The 18,544-nt window shown below is 44.1% G+C and overlaps 1 protein-coding gene across 11 annotated transcripts in view; it reads right to left on the bottom strand.

The window, feature by feature from the left end:
* LOC132398368 (oxysterol-binding protein-related protein 1-like) overlaps nt 1–18,544 on the bottom strand; it is a 278,314-nt gene that overhangs the window by 35,129 nt on the left and 224,641 nt on the right. For all 11 annotated transcript variants that reach the window (XM_059977690.1, XM_059977684.1, XM_059977700.1 and 8 more), the window contains 2 exons: nt 9,858–9,933; nt 3,049–3,183 (listed from right to left, as the gene is read on the bottom strand). In XM_059977690.1, the coding sequence (XP_059833673.1) occupies nt 3,049–3,183; nt 9,858–9,933 (211 nt within the window). The remainder of the gene's footprint in view (nt 1–3,048; nt 3,184–9,857; nt 9,934–18,544) is intronic.

Below are 18,544 nucleotides of genomic sequence, written 5' to 3'. Positions count from 1 at the left end.
TTTCTGAACCAACATGTCGAGGAACCAACTAGAGAGCAGGCCATTCTAGATTGGGTATTGAGCAATGAGGAAGGGTTAGTTAGCGATCTTGTCGTGCGAGGCTCCTTGGGTAAGACTGACCATAATATGGTGGAATTCTTCATTAAGATGGAGAGTGACATAGTTAATTCAGAAACAAAGGTTCTGAACTTAAAGAAGGTTAACTTTGAAGGTATGAGACGTGAATTAGCTAAGATAGACTGGCAAATGATACTTAAAGGGTTGACGGTGGATATGCAATGGCAAGCATTTAAAGATCGCATGGATGAACTACAACAAGTGTTCATCCCAGTTTGGCAAAAGAATAAACCAGGGAAGGTAGTGCACCCGTGGCTGACAAGGGAAATTAGGGATAGTATCAAGTCCAAAGAAGAAACATATAAATTAGCCAGAAAAAGCAGCACACCTGAGGACTGGGTGAAATTCAGAGACCAGCAGAGGAGGACAAAGGGCTTAATTAGGAAAGGGAAAAAAGATTATGAGAGAAAGCTGGCAGGGAACATAAAAACTGACTGTAAAAGCTTTTATAGATATGTGGAAAGAAAAGGATTGGTCAAGACAAATGTAAGTCCCTTACAGTCAGAAACAGGTGAATTGATCACAGGGAACAAAGACATGGCAGACCAATTGAATAACTACTTTGGTTCTGTCTTCACTAAGGAGGATGTAAATAATCTTCCGGAAATAGTAAGGGACCGAGGGTCTAGTGAGATGGAGGAACTGAGGGAAATACATGTTAGTAGGGAAGTGGTGTTAGGTAAATTGAAGGGATTAAAGGCAGATAAATCCCCAGAGCCAGATGGTCTGCATCCCAGAGTGCTTAAGGAAGTAGCCCAAGAAATAGTGGATGCATTAGTGATAATTTTTCAAAATTCCTTAGATTCTGGATTAGTTCCTGAGGATTGGAGGGTGGCTAATGTAACCCCACTTTTTAAAAAAAGAGGGAGAGAAAAACCAGGGAATTATAGACCAGTGAGTCTAACATTGGTAGTGGGGAACATGCTAGAGTCAGTTATAAAAGATGTGATAACAGCACATTTGGAAAGAGGTGAAATCATCGGACAAAGTCAGCATGGATTTGTGAAAGGAAAATCATGCCTGACGAATCTTATAGAATTTTTTGAAGATGTAACTAGTAGGGGAGATCCAGTGGATGTGGTATATTTAGATTTTCAAAAGGCTTCTGACAAGGTCCTACACAGGAGATTAGTGTGCAAACTTAAAGCACATGGTATTGGGGGTATAGTATTGATGTAGATAGAGAATTGGTTGGCAGACAGGAAGCAAAGAGTGGGAGTAAATGGGATCTTTTCAGAATGGCAGGCAGTGACTAGTGGGGTACCACAAGGCTCAGTGCTGGGACACCAGTTGTTTACATTATATATTAATGATTTAGACGAGGGAATTAAATGCAGCATCTCCAAGTTTGCGGATGACATGAAGCTGGGCGGCCGTGTTAGCTGTGAGGAGGATGCTAAGAGGATGCCGGGTGACTTGGATAGGTTAGGTGAGTGGGCAAATTCATGGCAGATGCAATTTAATGTGGATAATTGTGAGGTTATCCACTTTGGTTGCAAGAACAGCAAAACAGATTATTCTCTTAACGGTGGCCGATTAGGAAAAGGGGAGGTGCAATGAGACATGGGTGTCATTGTACACCAGTCATTGAAGGTGGGCATGCAGGTACAGCAGGCAGTGAAAAAGGCAAATGGTATGTTGGCATTCATAGCAAAAGGATTTGAGTACAGGAGCAGGGAAGTTCTACTGCAGTTGTACAAGGCCTTGGTGAGACTGCACCTAAAGTATTGTGTGCAGTTTTGGTCCCCTAATCTGAGGAAGACATTCTTGCCATAGAGGGAGTACAGAGAAGGTTCACCAGATTGATTCCTGGGATGGCAGGACTTTCATATGAAGAAAGACTGGATCGACTAGGCTTATACTCACTGGAATTTAGAAGATTGAGGGGGGATCTTATTGAAACGTATAAAATTCTAAAGGGATTGGACAGGCTAGATGCAGGAAAATGGTTTCCAATGTTGGGGAAGTCCAGAACGAGGGGTCACAGTTTAAGGATAAAGGGGAAGCCTTTTAGGACCGAGATGAGGAAAAATTTCTTCGTACAGACAGTGGTGAATCTGTGGAATTCTCTGCCACAAGAAACAGTTGAGGCTATATTGAGACTATATTGGCTATATTTAAGAGGAAGTTAGATATGGCCCTTGTGGCTAAAGGGATTGGGGGTATGGAGAGAAAGCAGGTACAGGGTTCTGAGTTGGATGATCAGCCATGATCATACTGAATGTCGGTGCAGGCTCGAAGGGCTGAATAGCCTACTCCTGCACCTATTTTCTATGTTTCTACCCTAGAATGGATCCTTGTTATGGCCTTACACCTTACCGTCTGCCTGCTCTGCACTCGCTCTGCATCTGTAACACGCTATTCTGCATTCTGTTATTACTTTTTTCCTTGTATTACCTCCATGAGCTATTGTAATGAATTGATCTGTATGAACAGTTTGCAAATCAACATTTCCAATATTGTATGTGTACTTTAATTTGCCTAATATAAAATTGATCAGCTTTTTACCAATGAAAAGATGTAATAATTGTGAAGAACAGCAACTTTAGATGAGGATCTAAGAAGCACACCATCGAGTACATCTTCAAAAGATTAGTGAAGGTAGCATCCATCACTATGGACCCTCACCATCCAGGATATACCCTCTTCTCATTTCCATTGGGGTGGAGATACAGGAGTCTGAAAAATCCACACTCAACAATGTAGGAACAGCTTCTTCCCCTCTATCATCAGATTTCTAAACAGTCTACAAACCCATAAACACTACTTCATCACTCCTTTCTTTTAAACAAGCTTTGTAACTTAATTTTATATATCTGCACTGTACTGGTGCCACAAAACAACACGGTTCTCATCATCTAAGTCAGTGATAATAAACCAGAATGACTCTGATGTATGCAGTAATGTGATTTCAGTAGACAACAGATATACCTGCATTCTTTCCAATGAAGTTTGGGAACTGATTGCTTCATGAATGAGATATGTGTGCTCCATGTATTCTGTGAGTCTTTGGAGGAAGCTAAGTGGCTCATTAAATATAACAGGCATGGCAATCTTGGACAGCTCCTGCAACAGAAAATTTAAAGGTTACTTCAGTACAAAAATTTCATCTACACAATGAAATCACAATGTAATTTCATCCACAGATTCTAATGTAACAAGGAAAGCAGTTCAAGTCACTGCAGAGCCACTGAAAGACACCAAACTTTGCATTTAACAAATCAATAATATTAACAAGAACGTAAGAAATAGGAGCAGGAGTAGGCCATCCGGCCCATCGAGCCTGCCCCGCCATTCAATAAGACCACGGCTGATCAGTCCATAAACTCAGCTCCATCTACCTGCCTTTCCCCCGTAACTCTTAATTCCCCTACAATGTAAAAACATATCTAACTGTATGTTAAATATATTTAGTGAATAAGCCTCAACTGCTTCCCTAGGTCGAGAATTCCACAGATTCACTACTCTCTGGGAAAAACTGTTTCTCCTCATCTCCATCCTAAATCTTCTCCCCTGAATCTTGTAGCAATGTCCCCTAGTTCTAGTCTCACCTACCAAAGGAAACAACTTTCCTACTTCTATCTTATCTATCCCTTTCAAAATGTTGTATTCCTCTTCACTAAGCCAGCTGGGCTATTATGATACGTTACCGATATGACCTGAGTATTTGGTAGGAACAAGTGTTCCAGCTGAGCATACCCTTGTCCTCTGGAAGTACAGCTTCAGTAACAATATCCAGTTTTGGAACTGAGCCCAACAATGAGTCCAGTGGGAAGCTATGGAGAATAGTGGACTCTTCCAAATACATCAGAGGCGCATTCCTCCCCACTCGGTAGTTTGTGTAGGGGGCACTGTTTCAAAAAGGCAGCATTCACCATTAAAGATCTGCAACGTCTTCTCACGGCTACCGGACCAGAGGCACAGAAGCCTGCAGTTCCACACCACCAGGAACAGTTAGTTCCCTTCAACCATACGGTTCTTGAACCAACCAACACAACCCTAATCACTACACTATGATCACTCGGACGACTTTGCACAAAAATTGACTTTTTTTTTGTTCTAATTGTATTTTCTTGCAAAAAGTTGTATACAATTTGTTTTACTTGTGAATGCTGTTTATCTGATGCTCTGCACCTGTGATGCAGCTGCGAGTAAGTTTTTCATTGCACCTGTACATACAAGGACTTGTGCACACGTCAAGAAACTCAGACCCCTCACAAACCACATATACTAATGCCATTTTACTCTCCCCTCATTCCCATCAACTCTCCCTCCACCACTCACCTACACACTAGGCCTCTGCTAGTCTCGAAAGACCATGGATCTGCACCTTGGAGAGTTTCCAGGGCGCAAGCCTGGGCAAGGTTTTTTTAAATGGAAGACCGGCAGTTTCCCAAGCTGCAAGTCTCCCCTCTCTAACGCCACCGACGTTGTCCAAGGGAAGGACATTTAAGACCCATACAGCTTGGCACCGGTGTCGTCACAGAGCAATGTGTGGTTAAGTACCTTGCTCAAGGACACACGCAGCCTCAGCCAAGGCTCAAACTAGTGACCTTCAGATCATTAGACGAACGCCTTAACCACTTGGCTATGTGCCAACACACACTAGGGGTAATATACAGCAGCTAATAATCATATTAACTTTCATTTGTATCTTGGGGATGTGGCAAGAAACTGCAGCACCCGAGGGAAACAATGACAACTGGCCAAAATTGATTAGAAAAGCACACTGACAAGGACAACATCAGAACAGCAATGGCTGGAATTTCTGGGAGCAATTCAGAAAGCATAGGATATATACATCCCAAAGAGGAAGAAGTGTCCTAATGGCAGGATGACGCAGCTGTGGCTGATGAGAAGTCAAAGCCAAAGACACAGCACAGAGTAGAGCAAAAATTGGTTGGAGGATTGGGAAACTTCTAAAAATCAATAGAAGGTAAATAAAGAACCATAAAGGAGGAAAAATCAAATATAAAGGTAAGCTAGCCAATAATATTAAAGGGGATACCAAATTTTTCTTCAGATATATCAAATGTAAAAGAGAGTTGAGAGTATTGGGACAACTGGAAGATGACGTTGGAGAGGGGGCCAGGGAAATGACAGATGAACAAGTATTATGCATCAGTCTTCACTGTGGAAGACACTAGCAGAATGCCAGAAGTTCGAGAGTGTGGAGGGCAGAAGTGTGTGAAATAGCCATCATTAGGGGTAAGGTTTTTGGGAAACTGGAGGGTCTAAAATTAGATAAGTCACCTGACTCAGATGGTGTACACCCCAGGATTCTGAAAGAGGTGGCTGAAGAGATTGTGGAGACATTAGTAATGATCTTTCAAGAATCAGCTGATCCTGACATGGCTCTGGTTGAACAGGAACTTTCAAATGTCACTCCACTCTTCAAGAAGGGAGAGAGACAGAAGAAATGAAACTGTAGGCCAGTTAGTTTGACCCTTGTGGTTGGGAAGATGTTAGAATGAATTGTTAAGGATGTGGTTTTGGGGTACTTGAAGGCACATGATAAAATAGGCTAAAGTCAGCAAGGGTTCCTTAAGGGAAAATCTTGTCTGACAATCTGATGGAATTTTTTGAAGAAATAACAAGATAGACAAAAGAGAATTGGTAGATACGAGGAAATCTGCAGATGCTGGAAATTCAAACAACACACACAAAATGCTGGTGGAACACTGCAGGCCAGGCAGCATCTATAAGGAGAAACATTGTCGACGTTTCGGGCCGAAACCCTTCGTCAGAATCGGTAGATGTTGTGTACTTGGATTTTCAGGCCTTTGATAAGGTGCCACACGAGGGTGCTTAATGTGTTTAGAGCCTTGGTATTACAGGAAAGATACCAGCATGGATAGAGCATTGGCTGATTGGCAGGAAGCAAAGAGTGGGAACAAAGATAGCGTTTTTTGGTTGGCTGTCGGTGACTGGAGGTGCTCCACAGGTGTCTCTGTTGGGACTGCTTCTTAAGTTATACATCAATGATTTGGATGACAGAAATGTGGCCAAGTTTGTGGAAGATACAAATATAGGTAGAGGGGCAGGTAGTTCTGAGGAATTAGAGAGGCAACAGAAGAACTTAGACAGATTAAGAGAATGGGCAAACAAATGGCAGATGGAATACATTGTTGGGAAATGTATGGTTATGCACTTTGGTAGCAGAAATAAAAGCCTAGACCATTTACTAAATGGAGAGAAAATTTAAAAAAAAACTGAGGTGCAAAGGGACTTGGGAGTCCTCGCACAGGATTCCCTAAAGGTTAATATACAGTTGGCAGGGAAACCAAATGCAATGTTAGCTTTCATTTCTGAAAGTCTAGAATATGAAAGGATGTGATGCTGAAGCTTTATAAAGTACTGGTGAGGCCATTTTGAACAATTTTGGGCCCTTATTCAAGAGAGGATGTACTTACATTGGAGAGGGTTCAAAGGAGTTTCCTGAAAACGGTTCCAAGATTGAAAGGCTGACCATATAAAGAGTGTTTGATGGCTCTGGGCCTCTACTCACTGGAATTCAGAAGAATGAGTGGTGACCTAATTGAAACCTGTCAAACATTGAAAGGCCTCAACAGAGTAGACCTGGAGAGGATGTTTCCTATGGTGGGGGAGTCTAGGACCAGAGGACACAGCCTCAGAATGTCCTTTAGAACGGAGATGGGGAGGAATTTCTTTAGCAGGAGAGTAGTGAATCTGTGGAATTCATTGCCACAAGTGGCTGTGGAGGCCAAGACATTAGGTTATTTAAGGGAGAGGTTGATAGATTATTGATTAGTCCAGGCATGAAGGGATACGTGGAAAGGCATGAGATTGAGAGGGAAAATGATTCAGCCATGATGAGATGGCAGAGCAGACTCGATGGGCCAAATGGCCTAATCCTGCTCCTATATCTTATTGATTTTATTTAAAATTTTGTATTTATGATACCTGGTTCAGTTCTCCCTTCTCCACCCTCCAGCACCCCTCTCCCCCCACAACACCACAGAGCTGACCTGCTGAACATTTCCAGTCCTAGTTTCTTTTTTTAAGTTGCCTGGAGCTAGTTGATTTGAATGTTTTTTTGGGTGTGAAATACCTTGGGAAGACAATGTATAATTGTGTAGGAAGAAGGGAGAATGAGTAGCTGGTTCAAACCCTAGACATGTCAGTGCTGACACAGACATCATGGCACAGGTCCTGGAGAATCAGCCCTGCTGGAAAAGGACACACGATTTATGGAATCACCTCTCACTTTTGGATGCCCTTGGAGAATTTGGTTGGTCCAAGACCTGCAACACTCCATCGTTGGCAGATTTCAAGGCACTGGAGAGTACAGAATTTCTGGATGGTGTGGGCTTGATGTGGGCCATCTCCTCCACACAAGGTGCCTGGTCTAGTCCCAGTTTGGCATCTGCGGACCTCAGTCAGGATTAGAACTCTCCCTTGCCATCAGACACTTTAAACTGGCAAAGACTAAGACAGTGGTGTGGTGGACAGTGAAGGAGGTTATTTTAGAGTACTACAGAATCTAGAAATAAGCCAAGCAATGGCAGGTGGAATTTAACTCCGACAAGTGCAAAGTTACATTTTATTCAATTAAAGCAAGACAAGGCAGGATGGCAGGACTCTGGCGAGTGGTACAGCGCGACAGAGCACAGGCTTTCATTGGCCCGAGCACCATGGGCCTGGGCCTAACACAGTGATGAAGTCACAAAGAAGACGTGTCAGCATTCTACTTCGTTAGGAGTTTGAAGCAGATTTCTACAGATACACGGTGAACAGCGTTCAGACAGGTGGCATCACAGCCCGGTGCGGAGGCTCCAATTACAGGATAAAAGAAGCTGCAGAGGGTTATAGGCTCAGCCAGCTCAGACACAGCCCTCTCATCTTCAAAAGGCAATGCCTTCAGGAGGAGGTAACCTTTGTGAAGAACCCTCACCAGCCACGACATAACTTCTTCTAATTAATCCCATCAGAGGATGACGACACACACTCAACGTTTTCAGAACAGCTTCTTCCCACCGCTGTCAGATTCCTTTACAGTCCATGATCCCTACCTCAGTATTGCTTCATTTGCACTATTTAGATTTTAATTTATAGTAATATTCACTATATTCTCAGCTGCTACCACAAAACAAATTTCATGTCATATAAGACGGTGATTGTAAACCTGACTCTGAATACACAAGCTGTACAAGATGTTGGTGAGACTGCAGTTTGAGTATTGTGTGCAGATTTGGTCACGAGACTGAGGAAGATTGTGATTAAACGGGAAAGGGTGCAGCAAAGATGTCGATGGGACCAGAAGGCTTGGATTATAAAGACAGATTGGTTAGATTAGGACTTTTAGTCCCAACCCCCACACTCCCGGAACTCTCTGGAATGATTAGCGACCTTTCGCAGCACACAAAATCACAAGGGACATACTGAATGGTCACAGTCTCCTCCCAGGGTAGAAGTGGCAAACCGGCAAGCACAGTGTTAGGGTGAGAGGGAAACTATTTAAAGGGGATCTGAATGGCTTTTTCCACATGGGCTGCTGGGTACATGGAACAAGCTGCCAGACGAATTGGTAAAGGTGGGTACAACAGCCACATTTAAAAGACAGTTGGACAGGTACTTGGAAAGGTTGAGAGGGATATGGACTAAATGCAGGAAAATGGGACTAGCTCGGGTAGGCAACTTGGTCAGCATGGATCAGTTCGGCCAAACTGGACCAACCACCTATCGGCCTTGGCTCTAACAGCAGGTCAGCGTCTGGGTATCTGGTGGTGGGTGACTCAGCCCTTTCCACCATATGAAAGCCAGGATTGGGAGGGAATACCCTCCACTTACCCGGGTGGTATTAATTAGAAGGTACCGTCGGCTGCCACCTTAATCATCTGCTTGTGATGCTGCTGCATCACCTCGTGTGTGTATACATGCATTTTTGCCTTTGACAATAAACTCAATTTTGAATTGAGTGAGCGAGATGGAGTGGCTTTTTAAAGTGATTTGAAGAATAGACAGAAGAATGAGAGGGGAAATGAAGAGTCCAATCACAAAGATTGGTGGGATTGTGGTCAATTCCACTTTACAGTCACACATCGACATCAATTTCTCTAACGTTCAGTATCCACTTTCCTCGATCCCTTCCTCTTTATTTATATTATGCTGATCCCACCAGCCCAGCAACCCTCCCCTTTCCTCTCCAACCTCCTCAATCTGCCCATCACCCACTCATTCCTCCCTTAGTTCCCCTCCTTCTCTTTACTTCAAGGCTCTCTACTGTCTCCTAGCAGATTGCGTCTTCTTTCAGCCCTTTATCACTTCCACCGATCACCTCCCAGCTTCTGAAATCATTCCCATTCTCCTCTCTATTACCCCCCTGACCTGGATTCACCCATCACCTGCCAGCTCTTGCTCCACCCTTTCCCCACCTCTTCATACCAGCTTTCTCCCCTCTTTCTGTCCAGTCCTGTTGAAAGGTCTCCACCTGAAATATAGGCTGAACATTTCCTTCAGTAGATGCTGCCTGACCTGCGAAGTTCTTCCAGATTACGGTGGAGGCTTGGAGTTCACTGCCAGAAAGAGGCAGAACCTCCTTCACACTAACACAGTCCTAGGATGCTGCATGAAGGGCTGGGACCTGCAGGGTTATGGAGCCGGTACCAGAGGTTGGGGACAGACTAGAACGAACACAGTGGGCCGAATTGCAGCCTCCCACCCTAAAAATGTTCCACTATTCGGTTCTATAAGCACTACAGAACGTTGAATTCACTCACCATTCCAATGCATTTACGCAGAATACTCCAAATACTAAAATCGTCTCTGGAAAACATCGGGGCCGGCAAACTTGTCCTGAAGTGGATAAGGAAGTCATCAATTATTCAACTTATACACAAGCGAATAAAAAATGGAAGTAACATTTAATTTACAGATCAGATTAATTTGCAAATGAAACAGGGAAAATTTTATCAGTGCCTCATTAAATTGACATTTATATCCAGCCTCCTTCAAGCAATGATTAGACATTGACCTGATCTTTGTCTGTTGGGGTCTGCTCACTTCCTCCCTTCACTCCCTACCCAAACTAGATGAGGAGGTAATAAAATCACTCTCACACACACATTCCAGTGGACATGGTGAAAGAAGGACCAAAACTAATTATAATTTGGGTAAATCTTTGCCATCACTTGCACTGGGTTCAGCATGCAAATTAAACAAGCTCTTTTACATGCTGAGGTAAAATATCACTACATTTTCAAGTGATATAGCAGAGTTGAGGAGCTAAATGGTCAGCTACCCACTTCTATTCCTTGTACCATGAGGCAGAACAGATGGCATTACTGAAGAAGACCCTTCAGAAGGGGCACTCATTGGTAAAGCCACCTTGCCCAGTTGTCCTGGAAACAGCTGCCCCTCCTGATGTGTTGGCCACTGTAACATCATGCAGCTGGAGGAGGGGGGAATGGACAGGGGCACAGAGATCTGAACACAACAATAAAACCTTCAAATCAAAGGCATTTCTTCAGACTCCTCCTTCTTCAGCCCTCCTCCTCTTCTTCCTATCCCCTCCCAGATCCTCACATCTCTCTCCCCACCCACTTTCCTATCACCTGCCAGCTTGTACTCCTCCCCCTCTTGCCACCTTCTAATCCTGGCGTCTGCCCCCTTCCATTCCAGTCCTGGTGAAGGATCTCAGCTCAAAACAATGACGTTTATTCCTCTCCGAGATGCTTTCTAACCTGCTGAGCTCCACCAGCATTGTGTGTGTGTTGTTCAAAGCTTCCAGCATCTGCAGAATCCCTTGTGTCAATAAATCGGGGTTTGTAATGTAGCAGGAAGGTGTTGGAGAGATGGCCTGGTTGTTAATGAAGAACAGTTGATGCTTTTCAGAGTACCAGGATGGAACAGGTGGTTATCCACCCATTGAGCACAGTGACAGACAGATTGGTTGTGGAGTATTGTGTCTTGCAGGTGAGTTGTACAGGATTTAAAGCTGCTGATACCTCTGAATCAGCACAGTGCGTGGAGCCACCGGATGAGGGTTCAGTCCCGACTTCTGGTACCGTGTGGAGTTTGCATGCTCTCCCTGTGACCACATGGCTTTTCCCCAGCTGCTCCAGTTCCCTCCCACAACAACAACATGTGGATCAGTGGGCTGACTGGTGGCCGTAGGGTGTCCTAGTGTACACTGAGGGTGGGATTTGGGGCGGGGTGGGAAGATGATGGGAATGTGGGAAGAATAAAACATATGATGAATGCAGGAGCGGTACAAGGTCTTGGTGAGGCCGCGCTTGGAATGTGTTCGGTTTCGGTCACCGGGAGGTTTCCAAGTAACAAGGATGCTTCCAGCCTCGAGGGACCGAGTTACGAAGCGAGATTGAGCAGGTGGTGATTTTATTCAGTGGAGTGCAGGAGAATGAGGTGTGATCTTATAGAGCTCTATAAGATCATGAGGATTAAAGAACCAGAAGATACGGGTTAAAGGTGAGAGGGGAGATAGTTAATAGGAACTTGAGGGGCAACTTTTTCGCTCAGAGGGTGGTGAGTATATTGATTGAACTGCCAGGGGATGTGGTTGAAGTAGGTACATTAACAATATTTAAAAAGACATGTGGACAGGTACCTGGATAGGAAAGGTTGAGAGGGATCTGGGCCAAACATGATCAAATGGGATTAGCTTAGATGGGAATCATGGTTGGTGGGATCAATTGGGCCATGCTGTATGAGGGCAGGGAATACTTACAAAGATATTGCCTGGACTTAAGGACCTGAGTTATTGGGAAAGGGTGCATAGAACTTTATTTCCTGGAGTGTAGGAGAACATGGAGATATTTGATGGAAGTATACAAAATTATGAGGGGTATAGGTAGGGTTAATACAAGCAGGCTTTTTCCACTGAAGTTCGGTGAGACTAGTATTAGAGGTTGTAGTATAAGGGAGAGAGGTAAAATATTTTAAGAAGAATTCCTTAAATCAGAGGGTGGCATAAGTGTGGAAAGATATGCCAGTGAAATTGGTGGATTAGATTGCAATATTTCAGATAAAATTTGGATGAGTACATAGATGGGAGGGCTATGGTCTAGGAGCAAGTTGATGGGACCAGGCAGAATAACAGTCAGCATGGACTAGATGGGCCGAAGGGCCTGTTTCTGTGCTGTAGTGCTCTATAACACTCTCTTTGATCAAGCACACCTTGTTTGTTTGAAAGTGGTCTGGATTCAATTCAATTCCTTAACATTCCTGGAGGAGTGCTTTGGGAATACTACAGAATGTTAGTTATGCAAAATAAACTATTTACTTGTGTAGCTGTATAATCTGTAACAGGAGAAACAGAATCACCAGCACAGCAAAAGCACAAGGACTGTCATCACACCACTTTCATTATTTATATCGTTTGACATGACAGCATGCACCAGTTCACCGTCAAACTGTTAAACACAGGCAGCTTCAAATTACAGAGATTGGATTTCCAAATTTTCCTTGACAGTTTGCTAAGAGTCTCAATATCTGAATACCAACAAAGCAAAAACACCAAAGCACTGGTTACCTTTTACCCTGCACCGTGATTGCACCAACACAATACTACTTCAGTGGTTACAGTACTTTCACACTCCAGTTTTACAACAATTCCCTGCGGACTCCCTATCAGAGTTTACCCAAAGGTATGGGTTCCAAACTGTTACTCTGCCTTACTCTACACATCTCCAAACTGTTACTCTGCCTTACTCTACACATCTACAAACTGTTACTCTGCCTTACTCTACACATCTCCAAACTGTTACTCTGCCTTACTCTACACATCTCCACCATTCATTCACAAGGAGGAAGGAGTCATCTGGAAGGAGTCTGCATGTCCGCCCTACGGAATGCGTGTGATTTCCCTGGGGGCTCCGGCTTCCTCCCTCAGTCCAAAGATGTGCTGGTTAGTAGGTTAGTTGGTCATTGCAAATTGTCCTGTGATTAGGCTAGGGTGAGATCGGGGTGGCCGGCTGACTCAAAGGGCTCAAGGGCCAATTTTGTGCTGTATGTCAATAGATAAATGAGTTCACAGAGCCAGTTTATTTAAGCTGTTTCACTGAGGTGATTCAATGGGAAAGTGGGGCTTGATTCTACATCACAGGACGTAGAATATGAGTACAGCATAGAATGGGCTTTCAATGTGCAATGTTTCAAAGGTACTTTTAATGTCAGAGAAATGTAGACAATATACATCCTGAAATTCTTTTTCTTTGTAAACATCCACGAAAACAGAGGAGTGACCCAAAGACTGAATGACAGTGAAATATTAGAACCCCAAGCCCCTCCCACGCACAAGCAGCAGCAAAGTGACGACCCCCTTCCCCACCAGCAAAAAACCATCTGCACCCTCCACCGAGCATTCAAGCATGCAGCACAGCATCAGGACATAGACTTGCAGTATCCCAAAGACTATTTGTTCAGCCAGTAATTCGACATATCACAGGCTCTCTCTCTTCCCTAATAAGGGAAAAAGAGGTGTTCCTGTTGTGCCAACTTTTTAATCTACTTTAGTATCAATTTAATCGCCCCCTCCCACATAGCCCTCCATTTTTCTTTCATCCACGTGCCTATCTAAGTCTCTTATCTGTCTCAATGTATCTGCCTCTATCTCCACTCCCAGCAGTGTGTAATAAACCTACCTCCGACATCCCTCTATAATTACTTCCAATTGTCTTGTGACAGCAGGACAGTAGAGTGACCTTGAAGTTCTAAACATGGTCTATTTATCTATTTGGCGATACCGCATGGAACGGGCCCTTCCACTTCACTGAGCTGCGCTGCACAGGAACCCACCAATGAAATCCTAGCCCAACCGTAGGACAATCTGCAATGACCAATTAACTAGTACGTCTTTGGACTGTAGGAGGAAACCCACAAGCACAGACTTTCTTACAGAGGAAGCCAGAACCAAACTCCAGCACTCTGAGCTGTAATATCGCTGCGCTAATCGCTACTCTGCCGTAGTTAATCCATAAAATTCTCTACTTTCATCTTGAATAAGTGGAGAGTTCAACTGATGCAAAGGTTCCATTCCCCAATTCTCTCTTTCAGTCTTTGATGCAGTGACACACAGATATTCGTGTTTCTGCAAAGTTGTATCTGACAATTTAATCCCTAATGTATGAACCTCCAAACTCTGTAACCCTGGATTGTCCTGTCTTTGCCCAAGACACCCTCGCTTGCAGGGGTCTTTTTAGGAGCATTCCACTCTCTATAGTACAGCATAGTCATACTGGGCCAAAGTCCCTGTGCTGTATGATTCTAAGTGATCCAAATTTATGCTAAAATCTTGCAGGGATTCTGCTAAATAAAACTGAAGGCAAGTTTGAAAAGTTTACATAATCCAAAAATTATAAAAGGCAAAATGTTACCATTTTCTTGCCCTTTCTAATTTTTGCTGCAGAGCACAATTCTGCTTTACTTAGTCAAAACCCTTGCTCAAATTAGAGTCATACAGTTTATCAATAGGCCCTTTGGCCCATCTCATCCATTGCTAACCAAATTGTTTTCTCTCCCTAAACCATTTCCCTCTAAACCTTTCTTATCCATAAATCTGCCTAAATGTCTTCTATATTGTAATTGTACATTTCATTCCCTATTCAGATTCAAATTCAGTTTATTGTCATTTAAAAACCACAAATGCAATGCAGTTAAAAAATGAGACAACGTTCCTCCTTAATGATATCAGAAAACCACATAACAAAGCAGACTACACCAGAAAATCCACATAACGTTCAGCAATCCCCAATCCAGAGTCTGGAGAGGCTGCTGCGTATTAATATCGCACTACCATCTTAGCGCGTTCCCCGGAAAAGAGCTCCAAACCCACCAGACAAAACAAGACCAAAAACTAAAGCTACAAGACCTGCACAAAACCACATAGTTACAACAGTGCAGACAATACCATAATTGATAAAAAAAAAACAGACCATGGGCACAGTAAAAATAGTCCAAAGATGTTAAAAGACTATAAGTTTGAAAGAAACCATCACACAGTTTCCACAAGTCCTCAGGGTCCCGATAGACTCGTCATCCCACGCAGGCGGCAGAAGGGAATACCCGGAATACCCATGCTATGGACTTTCACGGGGCCGCCCGACTCAACCTCGCAGATGCAGCACATGATGAAAGCTCCGTCGAATCCAGTCTCGTAGACGCAGCACGTACCAAAAGTGCCCCGACCACAGTGGACTCCAAGTCCATTGAACCTCCGAGCCTCCGACCATCTCCTCCAAGCACCATTCTTTGCTGAGCGCGCTACGACACCCCACCAATGGCCACCGGCAACGCAACCCCGAGGACTGGGGGCCTGTTCTTCTCAGCAGAGACCCGGACCTCACAACAGCAGCAGCAACGAAGAGGGCCTTCCTGGAGATTTCCAGATGTTCTTCCGTGCTCCCATGTCTGTTTTTCATCAGATTAGGATTGTGCATGCCACCCCGCTTAACAAATAACATATCAGCTCCGGAGTGGCCGCTGCAAGCTGCATCGTGCCACCATCTTGTTCTGATCAATAAACATTCTCACCTCCGTCTGTGTGAAAAAACTTGCCACTTAGATCCCCCTTCTCACTTTAAATCTACACCCTCTGTGTTTAGATTCCCCCACCTTGAGAAAAAGACTGTAACCAGTCACCCCATCAATCTCCCTCATGAGTTTATAAATTTCTGTATGGTCACCTTTGATCCAGGGAAAACAGTCCCAGCCTGTCCAGCCTCATAACTGAAGTCCTTCAGTTCTGGTAACACCCTTGTGAATCTTTTCTGCAGCCTTTCCAGCTTAATACATTCTTCCTACACACAGGTATCCAGAACTGCATACGTACTCCAAGTGCAGTCTCACAAGTGTCTTGTACAGCTGCAAATAACTCCTGTACTCAATGCTCTGAACAACAAAGACAAGCGTGACAAACATTTTCTTTTTCACCCTGTCTGTCTGTGTCTCCAGATTCAGGGAATTGTGTACATGAACCCCTAAGATATTCTGTTCCCAGTATAGGTATTGGTTTATTATTGTCACATGTACCAAGATATAATGAAAAGTTTGTCTTGCAGATCAAGTCATTACACAGTGCGTAAGCTAGAATAACAACCAATACTATTTTGCACCAACAATTATGCTGCACAAACTCAAACATCTGAAAATGATTTAAGAAAATAAACAGAAATGATGCTGGATATCCACAGCAACACACACAAGCTCCATCTGCCAAAAGCAGAATTTCCCAGTGGGCAACCATTTTAACTCCTATCCCATTTCTACATGTTGGTCCTCTTCTGCCACAATGAGTCCACCCTCAGGTTGGAGGAGCAACACCTCATATTCCACAAAGTACACTGCAGATGCTGGGGTCAAATCAACATGTACAACAAGCTGGAGGAACTCAGCAGGTCGGGCAGCATCTGTGGAAACGAAACGTTGACGGTTCGTTTCCACGGATGCTGCCCAACCTGCTGAGTTCCTCCATATAACAATTACAGCACAGAAACAGGTCATCTTGGCCCTTCTAGCCTGTACCTGTTCCAGCTTGTTGTACATGTTGACCTTATATTCCATCTGGGTAGCCTCCAACCTGATGGCATGAACACTGATTTCTTCTTCCAGTAATTTTTTTTTTCTTTTCCTCTTCCCCTTCCCTCTTCTTCTCTTCCCTATCTGGCCTCTTACCTCTTCTCTTCACCTCATCCTGGTGCCCCTCCTTCCTTCCTTTGTCCTGTCGTCCACTATCCTCTCCTGTCAGATTCCTTCTTCTCCAACCTTTTACCTTTCCTACCCACCTGGTTTCACCTACCACCTTCCAGCTTGTCCTCCGTCCCTCCCCAACCTTTTTATTCTGGTGTCATCCCCCTCCCTTTCCAGTCCTGATGAAGGGTCTTGGCCCGAAATGGTGATGGTTTATCTCCCTCTGTGGATGCTGCCCGACCTGCTGAGTCCCTCCATCGATTTGTGTGTGTAGCACAGAAACGCTTTGTTCGTAGGGTTCTTCGCTGAGCCTGGAGGGTAGATTACAAACATCCGTCACCAATTGAGGCGACATCATCAGCGCGCAGTTGAGTGTCGTTTCTGCCGAGTGCTGGCGTTTATATTAGTCTGACTTGTTCTGTTTGGTTGGCTGTCGCACTGGCCACTAATCTCTGCTGGGCCTCGGCCAACCAGATATCTGAGCTGGCCCGTATCCCTGGTTTTCGGTCGTTGTGAGCGTTCATTCTTCAGGTATCCACGGCTCACCCTCAGCCCCGATCCCCCAGAAACATGTTCGTAAATTATGTTCAACGTGCTTATTAATAGAATCTTCTGTTGATAATCAAGCTTCTAGGAATTCTTTTGATTTCTTGTTCTGTGCTTCTGCCAGGACTTTTGTAGTTTCCCGGATGAACTTGCATCCTTCTTAATCTTCATGTACTGAGACGTGTGACAGAGGAATGTGTTATCTTACAGCCAGGTAATGTCACAAAGACAAAGGAGCTGGTTGTGGACTACAGGAGCAATGGAGACAGGCTAACCCCTATTGACATTTTTGGATCTGGGGTTAAGAGGGTGAACAGCTTTAAGTTCCTCAGCATAAACATCACCAAGGATCTCACGTGGTCTGTACACACCAGCTGTGTGGTGATAAAAGCACTTCTTTCAACTCAAACGGTTGAAGAAGTTTGGTATGGCCCCCCAATTCCTGAGAACTTTCTATAGGAGCACAATTGAGAGCATCCTGACTGGCTACATCACTGCCTGGTATGGGAACTGTACTTCGCTCAATCGCAGGACCCTGCAGAGAGTGGTGCAGACAGCCCAGTGCATTTGTAGATGTGAACTTCCCACTATTCAGGACATTTACAGAGACAGGTGTGTAAAAGGGGCCTGATGGATCATTGGGGACTCGAGTCACCCCAACCACAAACTGTTCCAGCTGCTACCATCCGGGAAATAGTACCACAGCATAAAAGCCAGGACCAACAGGCTCTGGAACAGCTTCTTCCACCAGGCCATTAGACTGCTTAATTCATGCTGATACAATGTTATTTCTTTTTTATACTGATTGGCCTGTTGTACACACCGTTTATTATAAATTACTATAAAATGCACATTGCACCTTTAGACGGAGACATAATGTAAGGATTTTTACTCCTCATGTATGTGAAGAATGTAAGAAAAACAGGTGCTCCCCGTTTTTCGAATGTTCGCTTTACGACAGCTCTGTTACGAAAGACCTACATTAGTACCTGTTTTCACTAACCAAAGAAGATTTTTGCTTTTACAAAAAAAAGACGCCCACTTTATACGTGTGTTTACCCTGAGAAAGACTACAATGACCGTGAAGCCTTGTGCAGGCGGTTGTTTGCGCATGCGTGTACGTGCATAGGTGTGTACGTACGTAGGCGTGTACGTGCATAGGTGTGTACGTACGTAGGCGTGTACGTGCATAGGTGTGTACGTACGTAGGCGTGTA

This window comes from Hypanus sabinus, chromosome 1 (genome assembly GCF_030144855.1).
Source record: "Hypanus sabinus isolate sHypSab1 chromosome 1, sHypSab1.hap1, whole genome shotgun sequence".
Taxonomy (NCBI): domain Eukaryota; kingdom Metazoa; phylum Chordata; class Chondrichthyes; order Myliobatiformes; family Dasyatidae; genus Hypanus; species Hypanus sabinus.
The sequence above is the reverse complement of the archived record's forward strand: the minus strand, read 5'-3'. Positions and strand labels throughout refer to the sequence as shown.